General features: G+C 50.3%; 1 protein-coding gene across 1 annotated transcript in view; it reads left to right on the plus strand.

The window, feature by feature from the left end:
• Positions 1-895: 895 nt before the first annotated feature.
• Positions 896-16,368, plus strand: part of MYO15A (myosin XVA) — a 59,232-nt gene continuing 43,759 nt past the window's right edge. Inside the window, exons 1-16 of the mRNA XM_078381561.1 lie at positions 896-3,363; positions 3,456-3,581; positions 3,915-4,132; positions 4,497-5,463; positions 7,716-7,786; positions 8,501-8,564; positions 8,963-9,072; positions 9,445-9,519; positions 10,197-10,287; positions 11,123-11,490; positions 12,213-12,279; positions 12,770-12,883; positions 13,049-13,210; positions 14,209-14,322; positions 15,038-15,096; positions 15,891-16,014. Coding sequence (XP_078237687.1) covers positions 1,495-3,363; positions 3,456-3,581; positions 3,915-4,132; positions 4,497-5,463; positions 7,716-7,786; positions 8,501-8,564; positions 8,963-9,072; positions 9,445-9,519; positions 10,197-10,287; positions 11,123-11,490; positions 12,213-12,279; positions 12,770-12,883; positions 13,049-13,210; positions 14,209-14,322; positions 15,038-15,096; positions 15,891-16,014 — 4,599 coding nt within the window. The 5' untranslated portion in view covers positions 896-1,494. The remainder of the gene's footprint in view (positions 3,364-3,455; positions 3,582-3,914; positions 4,133-4,496; positions 5,464-7,715; positions 7,787-8,500; positions 8,565-8,962; positions 9,073-9,444; positions 9,520-10,196; positions 10,288-11,122; positions 11,491-12,212; positions 12,280-12,769; positions 12,884-13,048; positions 13,211-14,208; positions 14,323-15,037; positions 15,097-15,890; positions 16,015-16,368) is intronic.

A 16,368-nucleotide genomic window follows, 5' to 3' on the forward strand; every position in this document is an offset into this window, starting at 1 on the left:
GGGTCCTCCCATCAGACAATGCCATCATTCTCCTTCTGCAGCCCTTCGAAGCTGGTGGTTGCCTGTTCACCGGAGGCTGGTGGGCCGGAGACGTGAAAAGGGCCTGGTTCAGGAGGGGAGTATTTCCCATCAGGTTTGTTTCAGGAAAGCCTACAAAGAGTCTTGTGGTACCTGGAAGATGAACAAGTTGACCCGGCATAAGCCTTCATGAATTAAGGTTTCTTTAAATGCACGAAGGGCCAGTGTTTAAGCCATGGGTTTATAAGCAGGAAATGCCATCTGTGTTATCAACACTGGCCAGGGACATTCAAGGGGCTGGTTAACCTAAGCGTCTGTGGTTGAAGTCTCTGGTTGTGGAGCCAGGGGCTGGGAGTTCAATTCCCCCACGGGGCCTCCTTGACAGGGTCTGGACCCGATGATTCATAGGGTCCCTTCCAGCTCTGCCGTTCTAAGATTATTATCCTACCGGATGGTAAATCAGTTACCCTAGTCAATTACGCTTCAAGATGATAAACCAATGGTTTCTATTTTGAAGAGAGTATCCATTTCAACTGATAGCAAAAGAGGCTAGCTTTGTTTCACAACCTTGTTGGGGGGAAAATAATACATGGTATCCACGGTAGAGCAGACGTACATACAGACCTGGACAGTGGAGCTGGGTGACTACATACAAGTAGTGCGATTAAAAAGCCCCTGTCTTTGTTCAAGCCACAGACTATGAAATCAAACCTCGTCCAAAAGTCTTCAGCTGCCTTCCTCTGCAACCCGTCTCTGAAACCCTTTCGTTGAAGGGTCGGAGGCCCTCTTTCTTCAGCTTCCTCGAAAAGCTTCCCTTCTCCGGTGGAAGTGTCCTCCATGTGGGGACAGAGCAGCCCACTTACATTATTCATATGGCAGTGAACCTAGGAGATATGGTTACATTCTGTCCTCCCCGTCAGCGGCTATACTTTGACTTCTCCACTCCCGGCACCCAGCAGAAAGCACGCTACCGGAGAGGAACCGTTCAAGAAAGCTGCCGCCGATGGCAAGAAATTTGCTCAGGGTCGCAAGGAGAGGGGGACAATTCTCCAGGATGTACGTCAGAAGCAACGATGGCGATGGACGGATCCTGCCTTAGTTCGTAACCTGCTTGGACAGATTAATCAGGTCAGAGGCATGTCGGTGGAATTAAAGAGGAAGCACATGGGGGACTGGCCTAACCTGTCCAAAAGGTAAAGAAAAGGACTCTTTTCTGTCTCCGTCATTATCAGGCTGGTCGCCAGGAGGGGAGCCATGAACGTGGAAGAACGGTTGCCCCTTCGACAAAGACCTTGAGGGTTGGTTTCCCAACTGGAAGAGGCCACATGGGGTTGTTGCCCTGAATCCTCGCTTGTGGGAAGGACCCCTTCCTTTCCTCCTTCACGGACTTTCCTGTCCATGTTTGCTTGAGGGCGAAATGGCGTGACCAAGCAGCAGAGACCGAGCAGAGCATGAGAGCCCGCCACCCTGGAGAAAATGGCTAAGAAAGGGAAAGAGGAAGGGAAGGGAGGGAAAGGCAAGGAGGCCAAGAAGACCAAGAAAGAGGCCGTCAGCGACTCGGAAGAGATCACCGACGCCGAGGTGACCAACACCGAGGAAAGCGAGCTGGGCAGCGAGATGGTGGAGGAGGAGGAGGAGGAGGAGGAAGAAAGTGAGGAGGATCCGAAGAAGAAGAAAGGGAGGGACAAGAAGGCAGCAGCCAAGGGGGGCAAGAAAGGAGACAAAGGGAAGAAAGAGCCGGAGGAAGAGGAAGACGCCTCAGGGAAGAAGAACAAGAAGCCGATGAAAGGGGCCTCCAAGATCGTCATGGGCCTGGCCACCGAAGATGCCAAGAAGAAGAAGAAAGGGGCCAAGAAGGAGCAGGCCAAAGCCCAGCTGAAGGGGGCCAGCAAGGCCATGGCCATGGCCAAGAAGGAGCCGGCCGCCCCGCCCAAGAAGCAGCGCAGCCTGAAGAGCACGTCCAAGCTTTTCATGGGCTTCAAAGGGATGGCTCCAAAGAAGAGCCCCAAGAAAAGCCAGTTCAAGAACACCTCCCGGTTCTTCTGGGGGCTCAACAAGCACAGCACCCAGAGGAAGAAGAAGAAGAAGAAGAACCGGGGAGTCCTCAAGTCCACCTCCAACCTCATGATGCGCTTCAAGGAGATGGGGAAGAAGAAGAAGAAGGAGAAGAAAGAGGGGGCCGCCAAGAAGCCGTCCTACGTCCTGATCCGGCTGGGTGGCGGGAAAGCGGCGGAGAAGAAGGAAAAGGGGGGCGGATTCTTCGGCGGTCTTTTCCGGAGGAAGAGCAAGCCGGAAGGAAACTTCAAGCCCCGGGCCCAGATCGTCAGCAAAGTGGCCGCCGCCACCAACTGGCTGACCCGGAGGTTTCTGTCCAAACGCCGGAGGTCCGGATACAACCCGCGGGTGATGGACGAATCCTGGCTGTCGAGGATTGGGGCCAAGAAGCTTCCCTTCCCCTCAGGAGACGAGGTTCTGAGGCACCGAGCCAAGATGAGGCAGACCCCGGAGAGGGACGCTCTCTATGACAAGACCCAGGAAGAGTTTGGCTACTGGGACAACTTGGATTCCACGCCCCTCGAGAGCTACCATGACTTTCGAGAGGATGATTATTACAGCCCCCGGTCCTCTTCGCAGTATGGCTATCCTAATGAAGATGAGGGCTATACAGGGAGTCCATTAGATGAAGGGTACGGGCCTGAGGTAGAACCGGTGGACTACTACGATCAAGACCAGTATGACGGCCGCCATTATGATGACCAAGGTTTTGAAGCCGTTGCTGGTTATTCGCCCTACGAAGCTTACAACGGCTTTGGAAACGAGTACGAGGCGCCCCCAGGAGCGCATGCCTCTGTCTACGAAGCGGTGGAGGAGGAGGCGTATCCTGACGCCGCCGCCTATGCTCAGCATGAAGTCAGCTACAGCGAGCACGAATGGGTTCCTGAGACCCAGTCAGCGTACAATCCTTACGCATCGCCGTTGGCTGACATTGTGGAGACGGATGAAACCGAAGGGGCCGAGGAAGAGCCAGGCTACCCTCCCGTGGCGACCTCTCGCTCTTTCTTCTTTGGCCAGCCTGGTGTGGGAGAAGATTTGCCTTCAAGGCTGTCTCAGAACCGGACGTTCCGCCTTTTCCCCAGGCCTCAAGTAAAGCTCTTTGGCAAAGATAAGCTTGACGTCACGCTCCCTCCTTCCCCGCACATTCCCCTTGAGGAAGAGGAGGAGGAGGAGGACGAAGGCGAGGAGGAATCCGAACCGCTCATTTCGCCTTTTGCCCAGTATGAGGGCCAGGACCTGGACTCTCCCAGGTCCCCAGGGACTTTCTCCAAGTTTCTGCCTGGCTGTTTTGTGAGCAAGCTTCAAAGACCCCTTTCTCCGAACCCAACCCAGAGAAATGTCCGGATGAACCCTGGCCCAAAAAACCCTGTTTTTTCTCCCAGGGAATTCGGAAGCCCTCTGGGGCAGTTCCTCCAGAAATCTCTCTCCCAGCCAAAACCCATCCTGAAGCACCGAGGGAACGGTGGACTCCACGGGCCTTCCACGCCTGCTCCAACGAGGAGGGGGACGTACGGAGAAACCAAGCCCACGTGGCCGTCTTCTCCTCAGCTTGCCACCAGGCCATTTGAAGCACACAACCTGGCTTCTTCTTCTTCTCCTAAATCCATGAGGCACTTTGGCACGCCGGGGAGACATAATATCGCTCTCCCGTCTTCTCCTCCCACGGCGCAATTACGAGACGCCCTTCAGGAAGAATTGCACCAAACGCTTCCTTTCATAGGGTCGTCTTCCTACAAAAAGATCCCACAAGGCCTTGGGGTGCCCGTGAAGAAATTCAGCCAAATAGCCGTGAAGGACAACAGTTGGCAATGGCACGCCCCTTCCCCTCAACTTTCCCCAAGGCAGAATTCATCCTCTTCTCTAAGATCACGTGGCTCCACCGCATCTTCGTCGAGCAGACCGGTTCCATCACTGACCAGAGAAAACCCTGGTCCCTCTTGGGGAAGAAGTCCAGCTGCTATGAGTCCCTCCTCCCGGGCGCCATCTTCCCCTCAACCGACAGGGCGTCGCTCTTTGGCAAGCCAACGCAATCCATCATCTTCCAGCTTAACCTCAATCAGTAGCCTAAAGAGTGATGTCCCCTTCAGCCGCTCCTTGTTTCATGTCCCTCAGGAGCCTGACCCTCTTGAGTTCCAGAACGCTAATTTCACGAGGGGCTCCGGAAGATCAGGATTCTATCATCCCAACGTGGGGTCCCTGAGAGGTCCTCCCTCGCCTCAAACATCTCACAGGCGTTTAGGGTCACCCGCAGTCTCCAATCCCTTCCAGCCGCCGAGAAGGATGAGCCCTCCTTACGTTGACCCTCAAGGGTTTTCTCCCCAAGGGTGGAGCAGAACGCAGGAACCCCCAACGAAAGCCGTGAAACCGTTAATGAGGGACCAATATATGAGGCAGTTTGGCCCCCCGTCTCCCGTTCTATCCAGGAGCTCCTCTCCTAGGTTGACCCGCCAAGGGAGCCGTAAAGTCACCATCAGGGAGTCCCCTGTGGGCACCTCTCCTTATGCCCAGCCCTTCGGCGACATCCACCCATCGGCAGAGACAGAATGGGAGCAGGACCGAGGCTGGGACGTCAGAGGAGTTGCCCGTTTGCCCCCTCAGCCCCCAAGCCCAACCCCCAGTGCCCGCAAGGCCTTCCTTCAACGCATCGGGCACCCTCTGGCTGGCCTGGCGCAAGCGTCTCCTCCCTCCCTCAGGCGCCCTCATGCCAAACTCTCAGGCAGTATGGAAGAGGGGAATCCTTACCTAGCACCGTTTGGTCCGTCGCCGAGAGCATCACCATCTTTTTCCAGGCATGTCTTTTCTCAGGATCCCGCCGCTCCATCGGGGACGCATATGGGGAACGCCGTCTATTCTAGGTCACCAGAATTAGGACGCAGGGTTTCCGGTGGGGGCTTGTCCTATTCCGTTTCTGAGGGCAGTCCAGGCAGTTTAGGGAGGCCGGATCTCAACCCCGTGTCCCCCTGGATGCCTTCGTTCAGAGGGCCCCAGGCGGTGGGAAGAGGGAACCCTTGCATGGCTTCCCCTCCACCCTTCCAAGACCAGTATAACCGACGGGGAAGGCCGGGCTCTTACCAATTCCCCAGCGAATTGCTAGACTATGAGATGGAAGACAGTAGGGGGAGGTATGCCGTGGTGACACCCCAGATCCAACGAATGGGATCCTCCACGAGGAGGGCGTCCAGTAGGCAAAATCAACCCTGGTCCAGCTACTACCAGGAGATGCCAAACGAGTGGCCCTCGGAGAAGCGTTTCCAGCCACCTCAGGGAGGGAGGAGCGTAAAGCGGCGAGGTTCTCGTAAAGGAGGAAGCAGCGTGTTCTGGTACTTGACACGGGGATCGTCGGTGCACACCAAGGAATACGATTGGACGAACACGAGTTGGCAGTGTAAGGTAATTCCAGGAGTTGTGCTCGGTTTGAGGGTAGGAGGGGGCAGAGAGAAAATGCCCAGGACCCCTTCGGTTTTGGTGGAATTAGGAACCGTTCGGTTCATTTTCATTAGGCGTTCTTTTGAGCTGAACTTTTCTCAATCCAGATCCCTCTTGGCCTTCTGGATCACCTTCACCCATCAGCTCTGACTGTCCATGTTCTAAATCAGGACTGGGAAGAAAATGTGTTATCAATAATGTGGTTAGCCATAACTCCTTACCCTGATTTTGTAAAGGAGGGTGTGAACTACATTGCATTGTTATCATAACATTGTGAGTGAGAAGAACAGTAGTAAGGGGGGGTGTAATCTAAGGGCAGCTCAAGCTTTGGGCAAGAGGTCTATCAGCCACTCATTATGTAACTACTGTACTTACTGTACTGTACCAATTACTTTAAAAGCTACTTTTTAAAAGGACATTTGGGGGCACTTTTAGAAGTGTTTTGGCCAGCATTATTCCAATTTGTTCCTGTCTCCTTAACAATCCTATTTTTTAAAAGAAAAAGTATCAAACAATGTAACAGTAATGGATTCCTTCTAGCGGAGTTGGAATGAGTTACATAATCAGTTTTTTTTCCTAAAGGCAGCTTCCCGAGGTCTGAGTGAGGCTTACGACAAATCACCATGGCCAAGATCTACCCCACTTAAGATTTTTGATGGTCATCTTTTAATGGAGGCTGCAGGCCATCAGAGAGCATTCCCCCCCCCAAAAAAAATAGGGATAGAGAGGAAATTCTACATGTTGTGGATGTGCTTCTTGTCATGCGAAACCCACACACCCTGACACACTCAAGCCTGCCAATATCTCCCTTTGCTACCATGCTGGTTGTGTGAGTTTTAGTACTGGGAGAATGGGGTCGGGATTCGTATCGCAGAACACCTACGCTGAGAGAAACAGAACACGGCGGGTCTACGACAGACGCATGGTGCTCGTTGTGCATGACAAAGGAACTGTATGTAAATTCAGGGACTTGATCTCTGACATCAAGACGGGCTGGGAACAGGAGGAGAGTATTAATTAGAGCCTAGATGACTCCCACTGCCTTGAACAGAGATGGCCGGAGTGGATCGGCATTCAAAGCCCAGCCCGGTGTGCGTATGAATAGCTGGTTCTCTGTGGACGGGTATTGGCTTACCGCTTTCCTGGATTCAAATCACTCCATGGCGCATGAAGGCGTGATGCTTTCCAAGAAGGAAGGAATGGGGAAGTTTATTCAGAGCTGGTGGGGCAGTGGTGGGGTTGGAGTCTAAAAACTGATGGCTGGGAAATGTTGGTTCCAGCCCCCGCTGAGCCTTGAAAGCCGCTGCGTAACTTTAAGACTGGCCTACCTTACAGGGTTGTGGTAGCAAGGATAAAGAGGAAAGAGAGAGGAGAGCTGTTGATGTTACCTGGAGCTCATTAGAAGAAATGGAACAAGCAAGTCAACAAGTAGCAGTTAAAATGCATACTCGGACAAGGGGAAACCGAGGAGCGGAGTGGTTGCTTTCTTAAATCAGCCAGCCTACAGGGTTGTTGTGCAAGGTCAAAACAAAGTGGGAGGGAGAGGTGGATGCCTCCCTGAGCAGCTGGCCAAAGGGTGGGTTTAAAAGATAATTAACACTCTTCAGTTTTCAAGAACTCTGCTACAGCACTGTAGGCAGTGCCTCACAACCCCATGTAGCAGACAGAAATTCAACAGGACATGGCTGTTGTCGTAGATCCAGAGGGTTCAAAGGCTGCAGTCTTATCCATGTGGCATTCGATTTGAAGCTAGCAAAGAGACTTGAAATGCCTGGCTTGGCACATTTTGCTAAGGCACAAGTTGTGAATTCACCTCCCATTCATCACAATGGAATCTCTGCCAGAGATCACATTTCAGATTGTTGTGTAATAAACCAGGAATCTTAGTTTATCGTTACCGTTATGTATGAACCTGGTCAATGTGATGTTATCTTATGTACAAGCTGCCTTTGAGAACTGATTTCATAAGAAATGTATCGTGTGAAGCCTTCATTTATTCATGTTATAGCCTTAATTTGACTTGTTGTGACACCACAAGTTTACTGCGGAAGACGCTTCAGTGGACTTCAGGTCGTTGGTTGTTACTCTTTAGGGTCCATCAGATTGTTCCATGTTTTTGCCACTTTCCCCTGGGAGTTCAAGTCTAATAGCCTGTGTTGTGGCAAAGACTTCTGAGCATGTACTAATTTCTCCTCTCTTGTTTCCCACAAATTGAGATGCAATCCATCCATAACTTGACCCACCCGGGGCAGCCAGAAGATGGTGTGGAAGACATGACCCAGCTGGAGTAAGTGACCCCTGCACGTCCAGGAGGACGGTCAAACCTGACTGTTGGGGGGGAGGGAATTGTGAATCTGTTCTGGGTTTTCGTTTGAACTGTAAAGAAGCTCTCCCAGGAGCTGAAGCTGTTTTGGAGATAAGATTCACCACCATGGACAACTCAAGTAAGGTTCGGACTAAAATCTGGTGCAGGCTCACTGTCCCTAAACACTCAACACCAGCGATACTGCAAGTGTGGACAATCTTAGGCAATTGTGAATGCTCAAAATCTCTCACCAAAAGCCTTCTCCACTTTGACACCTTCCATATGTTAAATGTATATGTTGAACTACCAAAAAAAGTTATGAATCTAGATGTTTCTCAGTCCCACAATTTTCTACAGGATTGTCTGCCCTTTTTTCATCCCATGGGATTTCCAGGCCAGCCAAATGCCCTCCTTTTCTTCCTACGAGATTAGGGCACACGGAAATCCTGACGCCCTGCGTCAGAGTGGGTTACTTTTCCCTTTATTCATCAGCCATGCTTGTCAATTTCAGGCACCTGACACCTCTTTGAAACTGACCAGCCTCAGAACCTAAGAAATTGACAAGCACCGCAAAATACAAATGTATTTTTTTAAAAAAAATCCTGCAGAGGGTAATACTTCTGGCAAAACAATGGAAAAGCACATTAGGAGGAAGGTTAAAAAAAACCTTACATACCTGTTTTCCACACCTTGCAGGGAACTCCAGGAAAGAGTGGTTCTTCACAACATCAAAAGGAGATTTGAGCGGGGGCTCATTTATGTAAGTCGCTTAATGTTGGCTTTTGTCCAGTCCTTGTTTTCTCCCCCCCCCCCCCAGAGCTTACAAACGAATGTTCTGGAAGAAAAGCGCCCAGTGAAAGAAAGGGTCCTGAAGGACTTATAATCTATCCATTACACCTCCAGCAGGTTTTGGCCTCTGGCTTTTGCAACTGGTGTAGGCAAAGCACAAGAGCTACAAATCAATAGAAGCCAGCCTGCAGCACTGAGTGAATCGGGTGTTTATTCCCGAGTAACTGCCAGTGGGAAGAACTCTACTTAACTGGTGGCTAGGGTCAAACATCCTCTCTACGTACAGTGTAGAAGACACACGTGTTGCTTATTTCTCTCTCCTCAAAGTTATTTTCTTCCTCTCTCTTTTCCCCCCTATTCACCCCTCAGACCTACATAGGCAGCATCTTAGTCTCTGTGAACCCCTACCAAATGTACAACATTTATGGGACCGATCATGTGCTGCAGTACGAGGGAAAAGCCCTGGGAGAGAACCCACCGTAAGTCTCTGGAAAAGTTGGATTTGGGTCCAAAATGTCCCAGAATCTCCAAGCTCATTTAGCCAGAAGATTCTGGAAGTCCTGGTAAAAAAAATTTTTCATTTTTTTTTTAATTAAAAAATCATTTCCCATGCTTTCGGTCAAGCTCGGCAGGACACCAGGTCTTTCTGGAGTCTATTCCCGATATTTGTTAGTTAACAAAGAGGATGTCTTTCAATCCGCTGTTTTCTTCGGTGCACCTCGGTGTCCGAAAATGTGGGGTTCTTCTGTTGCTTCTGGCGTGCTAGAACAACCGCACCTCGTTTGCATCCTATAGTAAAGGAAGCATAAAAAGTCTTTTAAAAAATAATAATATTTTTCTGCTTTTTGTAGGCACCTTTTCGCCATTGCCAACATTGCGCACAGCAAGCTGAGAGATGCCAAACTCAACCAGTGTATTATAATCAGGTGAGAGTTTGGTGCCTTTTATTTTCCCAGCGGCAACGGGCTTCCTACTCACTGGCTCTTCTGAAAGAAGTTTCATGCTTTCCGTCAGTCCACCAGGCTCCCACAAAAACATTCTGAGATCCCCAAAACAAAAAAAAAAAATAAAAAGGAGGAGGTGAACTGGACATCTCAGCCACTACTGATTTCTACTGATGACTCTATCAGTTCTGTTGGCATCTTTACAACCTTGCAAGCTGGCTTGTAGCACTCACTCCTTTCTGGGCTGGAGTGACTGTCAATCTATCCAGCATGAACCAATCATTCCTTCCCACCTCTGACTCTAAAGAGAGCCCCGCCTCTCTGCTCTGTGCTCTTTCCCTTGGTTTTTGTTTGTCGCAGCCGGTGGTTTTGTTTGCTGTTGATCTGTTCGTATCTGTAAGTAAAGACTGTTTTTTTATTCTTTCTCCTACAAATGTTTCAGAGGTAGTTATTGAGGCTTTCAGTACCAGTTAGTGAAAAAGGAGTGGACTCTCTGAAGAACTTCCAGTTATTCCTCTCTATGGATCTACTTTGCAGCAAAAAGAGATTTTCTCAGAAATTCAGAAACTCTGCAGTAGATTCAAGGAGCCATGGTGCCCCCAAAACCTCAAATTTACTTTCTTCTCCCCCTAAAATCCCCCTCCTTTGGTTTCTTCTAGTGGTGAAAGTGGCTCAGGCAAAACGGAAGCAACCAAGCTGATCCTCCGTTACCTGGCAGCGATCAACCAGAAGCACACTGCAACCCAGCAGGTACATCATTAGAACGGAAAGCCTCTGGCTTGCGAAGACCCAGGCCAGCTAAGACCTGGATCCAGCCGCTCCCGGAGGACTCTCGGTCAAGGTCATGTAGTGGGCGAGGTCAGAGTGACGGGGCTGAGGGGGTCCATCGTGTTGAACCCTACTTCATTGCTTCCCCATCTCGAATGCCAGACTCAACTTTGCCCCCTTGCATCCCTCTGCTTCTCCTCCTGTCATGCCCTCATAGATAGAGGTATGGAGCCATTGTGAGCCGGTCTTGTGTGTTGTGTGATGAAGTGGTGTGTGTGATTGTCGGATAGCTCAGGGGAGTTGACGTCTCTGAGACTGTGGAGCCAGAGGTTGGGAGTTTGATTCCTCGCTGTGCCTCTTTCATAGGGGTTGGACTCAATGATCCCCAGGGTCCCTTCCAGCTCTGCTGTTCTAAGAGGATGATGAGACCAGGAAGGGACTAAATGGCAGAGAAATTAGCCTGCTGGCTGCACCGTTCTGCTAGATCTCTAGATATTGTTATGCCGGAACCCTGGAAGATGACACAACATCCCCAGTAAGGGACAAATTGTTCCTTTGGATCACCGTTCCCAGAATCCCTTGTCCAGCAGCTGAGGTGGTGGGAGCTTATGGGAGTTTTGAGTCTTGACCACCCCTGGAAAGCCGCAGGGTCCTCAGTCTGGTCTTTGCGTGTTTCCACCTAAGTGGTCTTGTGTTGCCACATGCCTTTCCCTTGGAGTTCTGCATTTCCCACCAGCAAAGATACTTCTTTCTTTGAGCTCCTAAAGGTTTGCTCATCTGACTCACCTTCAACCAGGTGAGCCCCTGAAACGGACAGTCTCCTTGTGCCTTAGATGCAGCCTCTGGGTTGACTCGCTTCCTGGTTCTTTGCACCCCTTTCCTCCGAGATTTGCATGCTTCTTCGTTGCTGTGTCTTCCTCAAAGCTTGGGAGAGGCCCTTTTTGGGTCAAAGCTTTCAGAATCTCATGCTGGCCGTGGCATTCTGGTGATCTTTCTCTTACAATACTCCTCGTCACTGACGCCCGGTGGAGCGCGTGTCCTCGTTCCGTCACCGGTTGTTGTTTCCATTTGGTCAAATCAGATTCTCGAAGCAACTCCTCTGCTGGAATCCTTCGGGAATGCCAAGACCGTGCGGAACGACAACTCCAGCAGGTTTGGGAAATTTGTGGAAATCTTCCTGGAAGAGTAAGTAAACCTCACATGGGTGTGTTCCTGTACTTTTCTCTCCGTCTTTTCCAGCTCTTGTACGTGTAAGATTCCCGTGCAGACCTGGCAGAATTTTGAAACCTCCTTAAAACCTTGTTCCCAATGGCCAAATACTTGCTTTCCACATTAAAAAGAGAGAGAAAGGCCCAGTTCAAGTCTGCACTTGCATCTTGGATCGCCCAGGGGATCCAGCGTTGTGGAGCCAGGGGCTGAGAGTTCGATTCCCAACGGGGGCCTCCTTGACAGGGTCTGGACTCGATGATGGTCCATAGGGACCCTTCCCGCTCTGTAGTTCTAAGATAAGATCTTCATGCAGTGCAATAAAAACTTCCTCCTGAAACCTTGGAGACTTGCTAGCTGTCAGAATAGTTAATATTAGAGTAGCCGGACCAGTTCCTTGAGGGGCAAACTATACATTACAGAGAACAGAGGACTAGAGATTCCTTAAGTGCTGGGGGAAATATGATAGTCTTGGGCTACAACTCCCCGAAATCCTGGCCAGCACAGCGAGGGGTGAAGGCTTCTGGGAGTTGTAGTTCAGGAACATCCGGGGACCCATGGTTGGGAACCACAGTTCTTAAGACTGGTGTTTATCACTCTCTTCCTCTCTCTCTCACGAAGGATGGAATTGTCCCCTCCCTTGTAGGGAGATGATGCTAGGTAAGAGGCTCTAACACCAACCCACACTTTCCCCTCTGCAGTAATGGAACGATTTGTGGTGCCATTACATCCCAGTACCTTCTGGAGAAATCAAGGGTCGTCTTTCAGGTGAGCCTCTGCGTTTCTCTTCTGTTTTCCCTGCCTTCCCTTTAAAGAAATGGGTCAGATTTTTTTAAAAAACATCCCAAGCATGGCCTTTGAAACAAACAGTAGGACCCTCAAATCCATGGGGCATTGGTTCCAAGCCCTCCTGTGGATTCCGAAAACCGTGGATAATAGGGAACACTATTATAATAGCCAACAGTATACATAGCATGGTCTCTGGCTCCCTCTAATGGCCAGTTCTGGTAAATACATCATGAGAATGCATATTTCTAGGCTTTTTCCCCCTTTTAATATTTTTAATATTTTCAGACTGTGGATAAACCGCAGATATTGTCTCCTCCAAATGGATATAGTCCAAGCAATTGGCTTCCTGCTGTGTATTGTTTGCCGTTTTGTATTCCTTTGAGGCAAGGACCATAATGTTTTATCTGCTTCGTATTTCTCCTCCTCTTGGTTCCTGATGCCACCCTCTCTTCTCCGCTTCGTTCCGTAGGCCAAAAACGAACGGAACTACCACGTCTTTTACGAGATGCTGTCTGGTCTTCCTGCCCAGCAAAAGCGGAGATTCTGCCTTCAAGAAGCAGAAACTTACTACTATCTGAACCAGGTACTGACTCATCCAGATGGAGCCCCCCCCACCGAAATAAATGCCATTAGATAAGGATCTTATTCTCTGATGAGAGTTTAGAGATCCGGAAGTTACCGCTAAGGCGCAACGGCCTTATGGCTCTCTGGAGGCAAATTCCTTAGGCCAATTCCTCACTCCCCACAGGGAGGGAACTGCGAGATTCCTGGGAAAGCGGACCTGGAGGACTTCCACCGGCTACTCGACGCCCTGGAGATATTGCATTTCAGCCCCCACGACCAAGACAGCATCTTCCGGATTCTGTCCTCCATCCTCCACCTGGGCAACGTCTACTTCGAAAAATACGAGGTAAGCGGCCGTCACTGGAAGGAAGAGGCAGAAATGTCCATCCTCGTCTGCAATCTTCTGCACGGCCTCTTGCGCTCAGCCAGGGGCCAGCCAGGTCTCAGGATTTGGGGGCTGAATTTGAACCCCCAGCCTCCATTGTGGGCTGTGTCGGGTCCAGAAATAGCTGGAAACGCCCTTTAAAAAAGAAATAACCATCTGGTTTGTTTTGGTGAGGAGTCTCAGAATGAGGGAGACCTGCCTTAAGATGTCCTGGGAGCAGACATCTTTTGAAATCAATTTTGGTTTTTTTGTGGTTTTTTTCACATCGGGGGCTCTGAGGTGGCCCTTGGGAGCTGCAAAATAGGATCCCCAGTGGGGCAAGTTTAACTGTTCCTTGCCCAGTCTTCTTGCAGGGACCCGGTGATCCGCATTTCTTGAATGTATGGGAATGGTGCCTTTTCTGGTTCTTGACCTTCTCCTTCCCCCCCCCCCCGGTCGCCAAGAGGCCCTCCATATTTCTTGTATTACAAGTCCCATTATCTACAGTAAGCCCTGTTATCGGTCACCTTGCCTAGAGATGATGCGGGTTGTAGGCGAGGCCATTAGGTGAGCTCTCGGCTGGGAAGTTGCAGTTTAGAGCACTGGGCAGGACCGTGTTTTATTACGAAGGGTGCAGAACCGACTCTTTTTTCATGGCGGGCTTTGCCGTACAGAGCAAGGTGTGCTTCAGGGGATTCATCATCATCCGACTGACACCAATTAATTCAAATTATTGTTCCGTTCCCAAGGCTTAAGCCCAAATTTTGTTGGCAGCTTTGCATGTTGGCATTACTATTCGTTCTTCTCTTGTAATTTGATAAAAACCTTTAGTGTCTGATAAAAAATGTGAAGTCACCAGTTCTTTTTAGGTTCCTCTTCCCTTCTTCCAAAACGTGGCAGAACTTTCTTTCTAAATACCTGTGTCAGAGACATGGGTCAAACCCACCCTCTCCGTGAAAACATGATGCTGTGCTTTGCAGACCGATTGCCAAGAGGTGGCTTCAGTGGTGAGCGCCCGAGAAATCCGCGTCGTGGCTGAACTGCTCCAGATTTCCCCTGAGGGCTTGCAGAGATCCATCACGTACAAAGTGACGGTAAGAATACCCCCAAATCTGGCCACCTAGAGAGGCTCCAGAAGGACACGCCAGAGATGTTCCTTTCCCCCCCGGGGCCAAGTTTCAGCCTCAACCAGAAGACTTGGTTGTTGTTCTTTGAGAAGATCGGCGCGATCGGATGAGATGGCTTTCTAGTTTCCAACCTTCCAACTCTTAAAGGCCTTTTATCTTCTGGGCTGAGTTCCCACACCCCTAGGCATAGCTCTGAGATTACTGGTGTTCCTCGTAGGCAGATATTTCAGGTTAGGCGTGGGAATTACATAGAATCTGGAAGTGGGACTCACAGTCTTCCTGGCGAGAGAGGAAACATTTCCGGAAGGAGAGGTCTCTCCATAAGGCCTCCAGAATTGGCGATTCTCTTTAAAACAAGGCATAGCCTCCACCTGCACCTTACTTTCCTCCTGGGTTTTACAAAACTGGATGTGGACTTCCAGTTTTGTGTTCTGGGGGGTCGGTGAAGCCCACAGAAGACTCAAGGGGTTGTGTCTCCTCTAGATTTTCACACATACACACATGCACTTTAGATGGCTGGGTGTGTTCGCTCAAGGCAGGCTTGTATGCCTTATTTGTCAGTGGGTGTTGGGGGAACCTGGTGGTTTGCCTAATGAGTGGAGCAGGTGGGTGGAGAACGATGGGGTCCATCACGTACAGAAGTGAGAAGCTGGCTTATTTCTCTATTTGCCCTTCTAAACAGGAAACCATGAGGGAGAAGATATTCACCCCTCTCACTGTCGAAAGTGCGATTGATGCCAGGTAAAGAGGGGGTGGAGGCGGTAAGCTTCCTTCCCATCGTAAGCGAACGAACTTTGGGGTTCAGCACTAAGCACAGAGCACAGCATGGGGTTTTTGGGGGAATCCCTTTCTTGAACCACAAGACGTTTTTACAAACTCTGCTCTTTCTGTGCTCTGAGGGTTTCTGGGACCTTTCACAAAGTAACTTTCCCAAGCGCTGTTCTGTGCTTGGTGGCTCCAAGGGGTTCTGGGGAGTCATCGTCTTTTTAAAATAAGGTAATTTCCCAAAGAAGAAGTCCGACCACCAAAGAATTGATGCTTTTGAATTGTGGTGCTGGAGGAGAATCTTGAGAGTCCCCTGGACTGCAAAGAGAATAAATCTATCCATTCTGAAGGAAATCAACCCAGAGTGTTCCCTGGAAAGACAGATCCTGAAGCTGAGGCTCCAAAACTTTGGCCATCTCATGAGAAGAGAAGAATCCCTGGAAAAGCCCCTGATGTTGGGAAAGTGTGAGAAGAAGAGGAGAAGGAGACGACAGAGGAGGAGATGGATGGACAGCGTCATTGAAGCGACCAGCATGAAATTGACCCAACGCCGGGAGGCAGTGGAAGACAGGAGGGCCTGGCGTGCTCTGATCCATGGGGTCACGAAGAGTTGGACATGACTAAATGACTAAACAACTACAACAAAATTTCCCAAACACACATCCTTGTGTGTTGTATGAATGGTCCTTTCCTGTGATTCAACATCCATCTGCCTTCTCACATCCTTGTCTCCCTTCTCATAGCTTCCTTGTGTTGCTCTCTTGCCTTAGGGACGCCGTGGCCAAGATCCTCTACTCTTTGCTCTTCAACTGGCTCACGGACAGGATCAACAAACTCATCTACCCCAGGCAGGAGACCCTCTCAGTGGCCATCTTGGATATCTACGGCTTCGAGGTAAGGAAGGGGCTGCTCCCAAAGGCCCACCCGAAGGACCACCAAGGTAAGAACGAGATCCCGGCCGAGGTCTTCACGCATCGCAAGACGTCTCCGGATCTCTGGGGCAGGAGGCAAATTCAGGGTGTGCAATGTGTTGGGGAGGAAGAAATCTTATTTTGTCATGGGGGGGGCTTTGGCCCTCGGGTCTCACCTCACAGCTGGCCCTAGGGATCAGTGCAAGGGGGTTTGTACATCCCACTACACACATAACGTTGGTTTAGGAAGTGGTGCTGGAAATCCCCTGGGTCTCTCTCTCTCTCTCTCTCAGGCATGCACATACAGGCACCCCCAGGCGCTTAGACGATTTGGCAG

Source organism: Pogona vitticeps, chromosome 13 (genome assembly GCF_051106095.1).
Source record: "Pogona vitticeps strain Pit_001003342236 chromosome 13, PviZW2.1, whole genome shotgun sequence".
Lineage (NCBI taxonomy): Eukaryota > Metazoa > Chordata > Lepidosauria > Squamata > Agamidae > Pogona > Pogona vitticeps.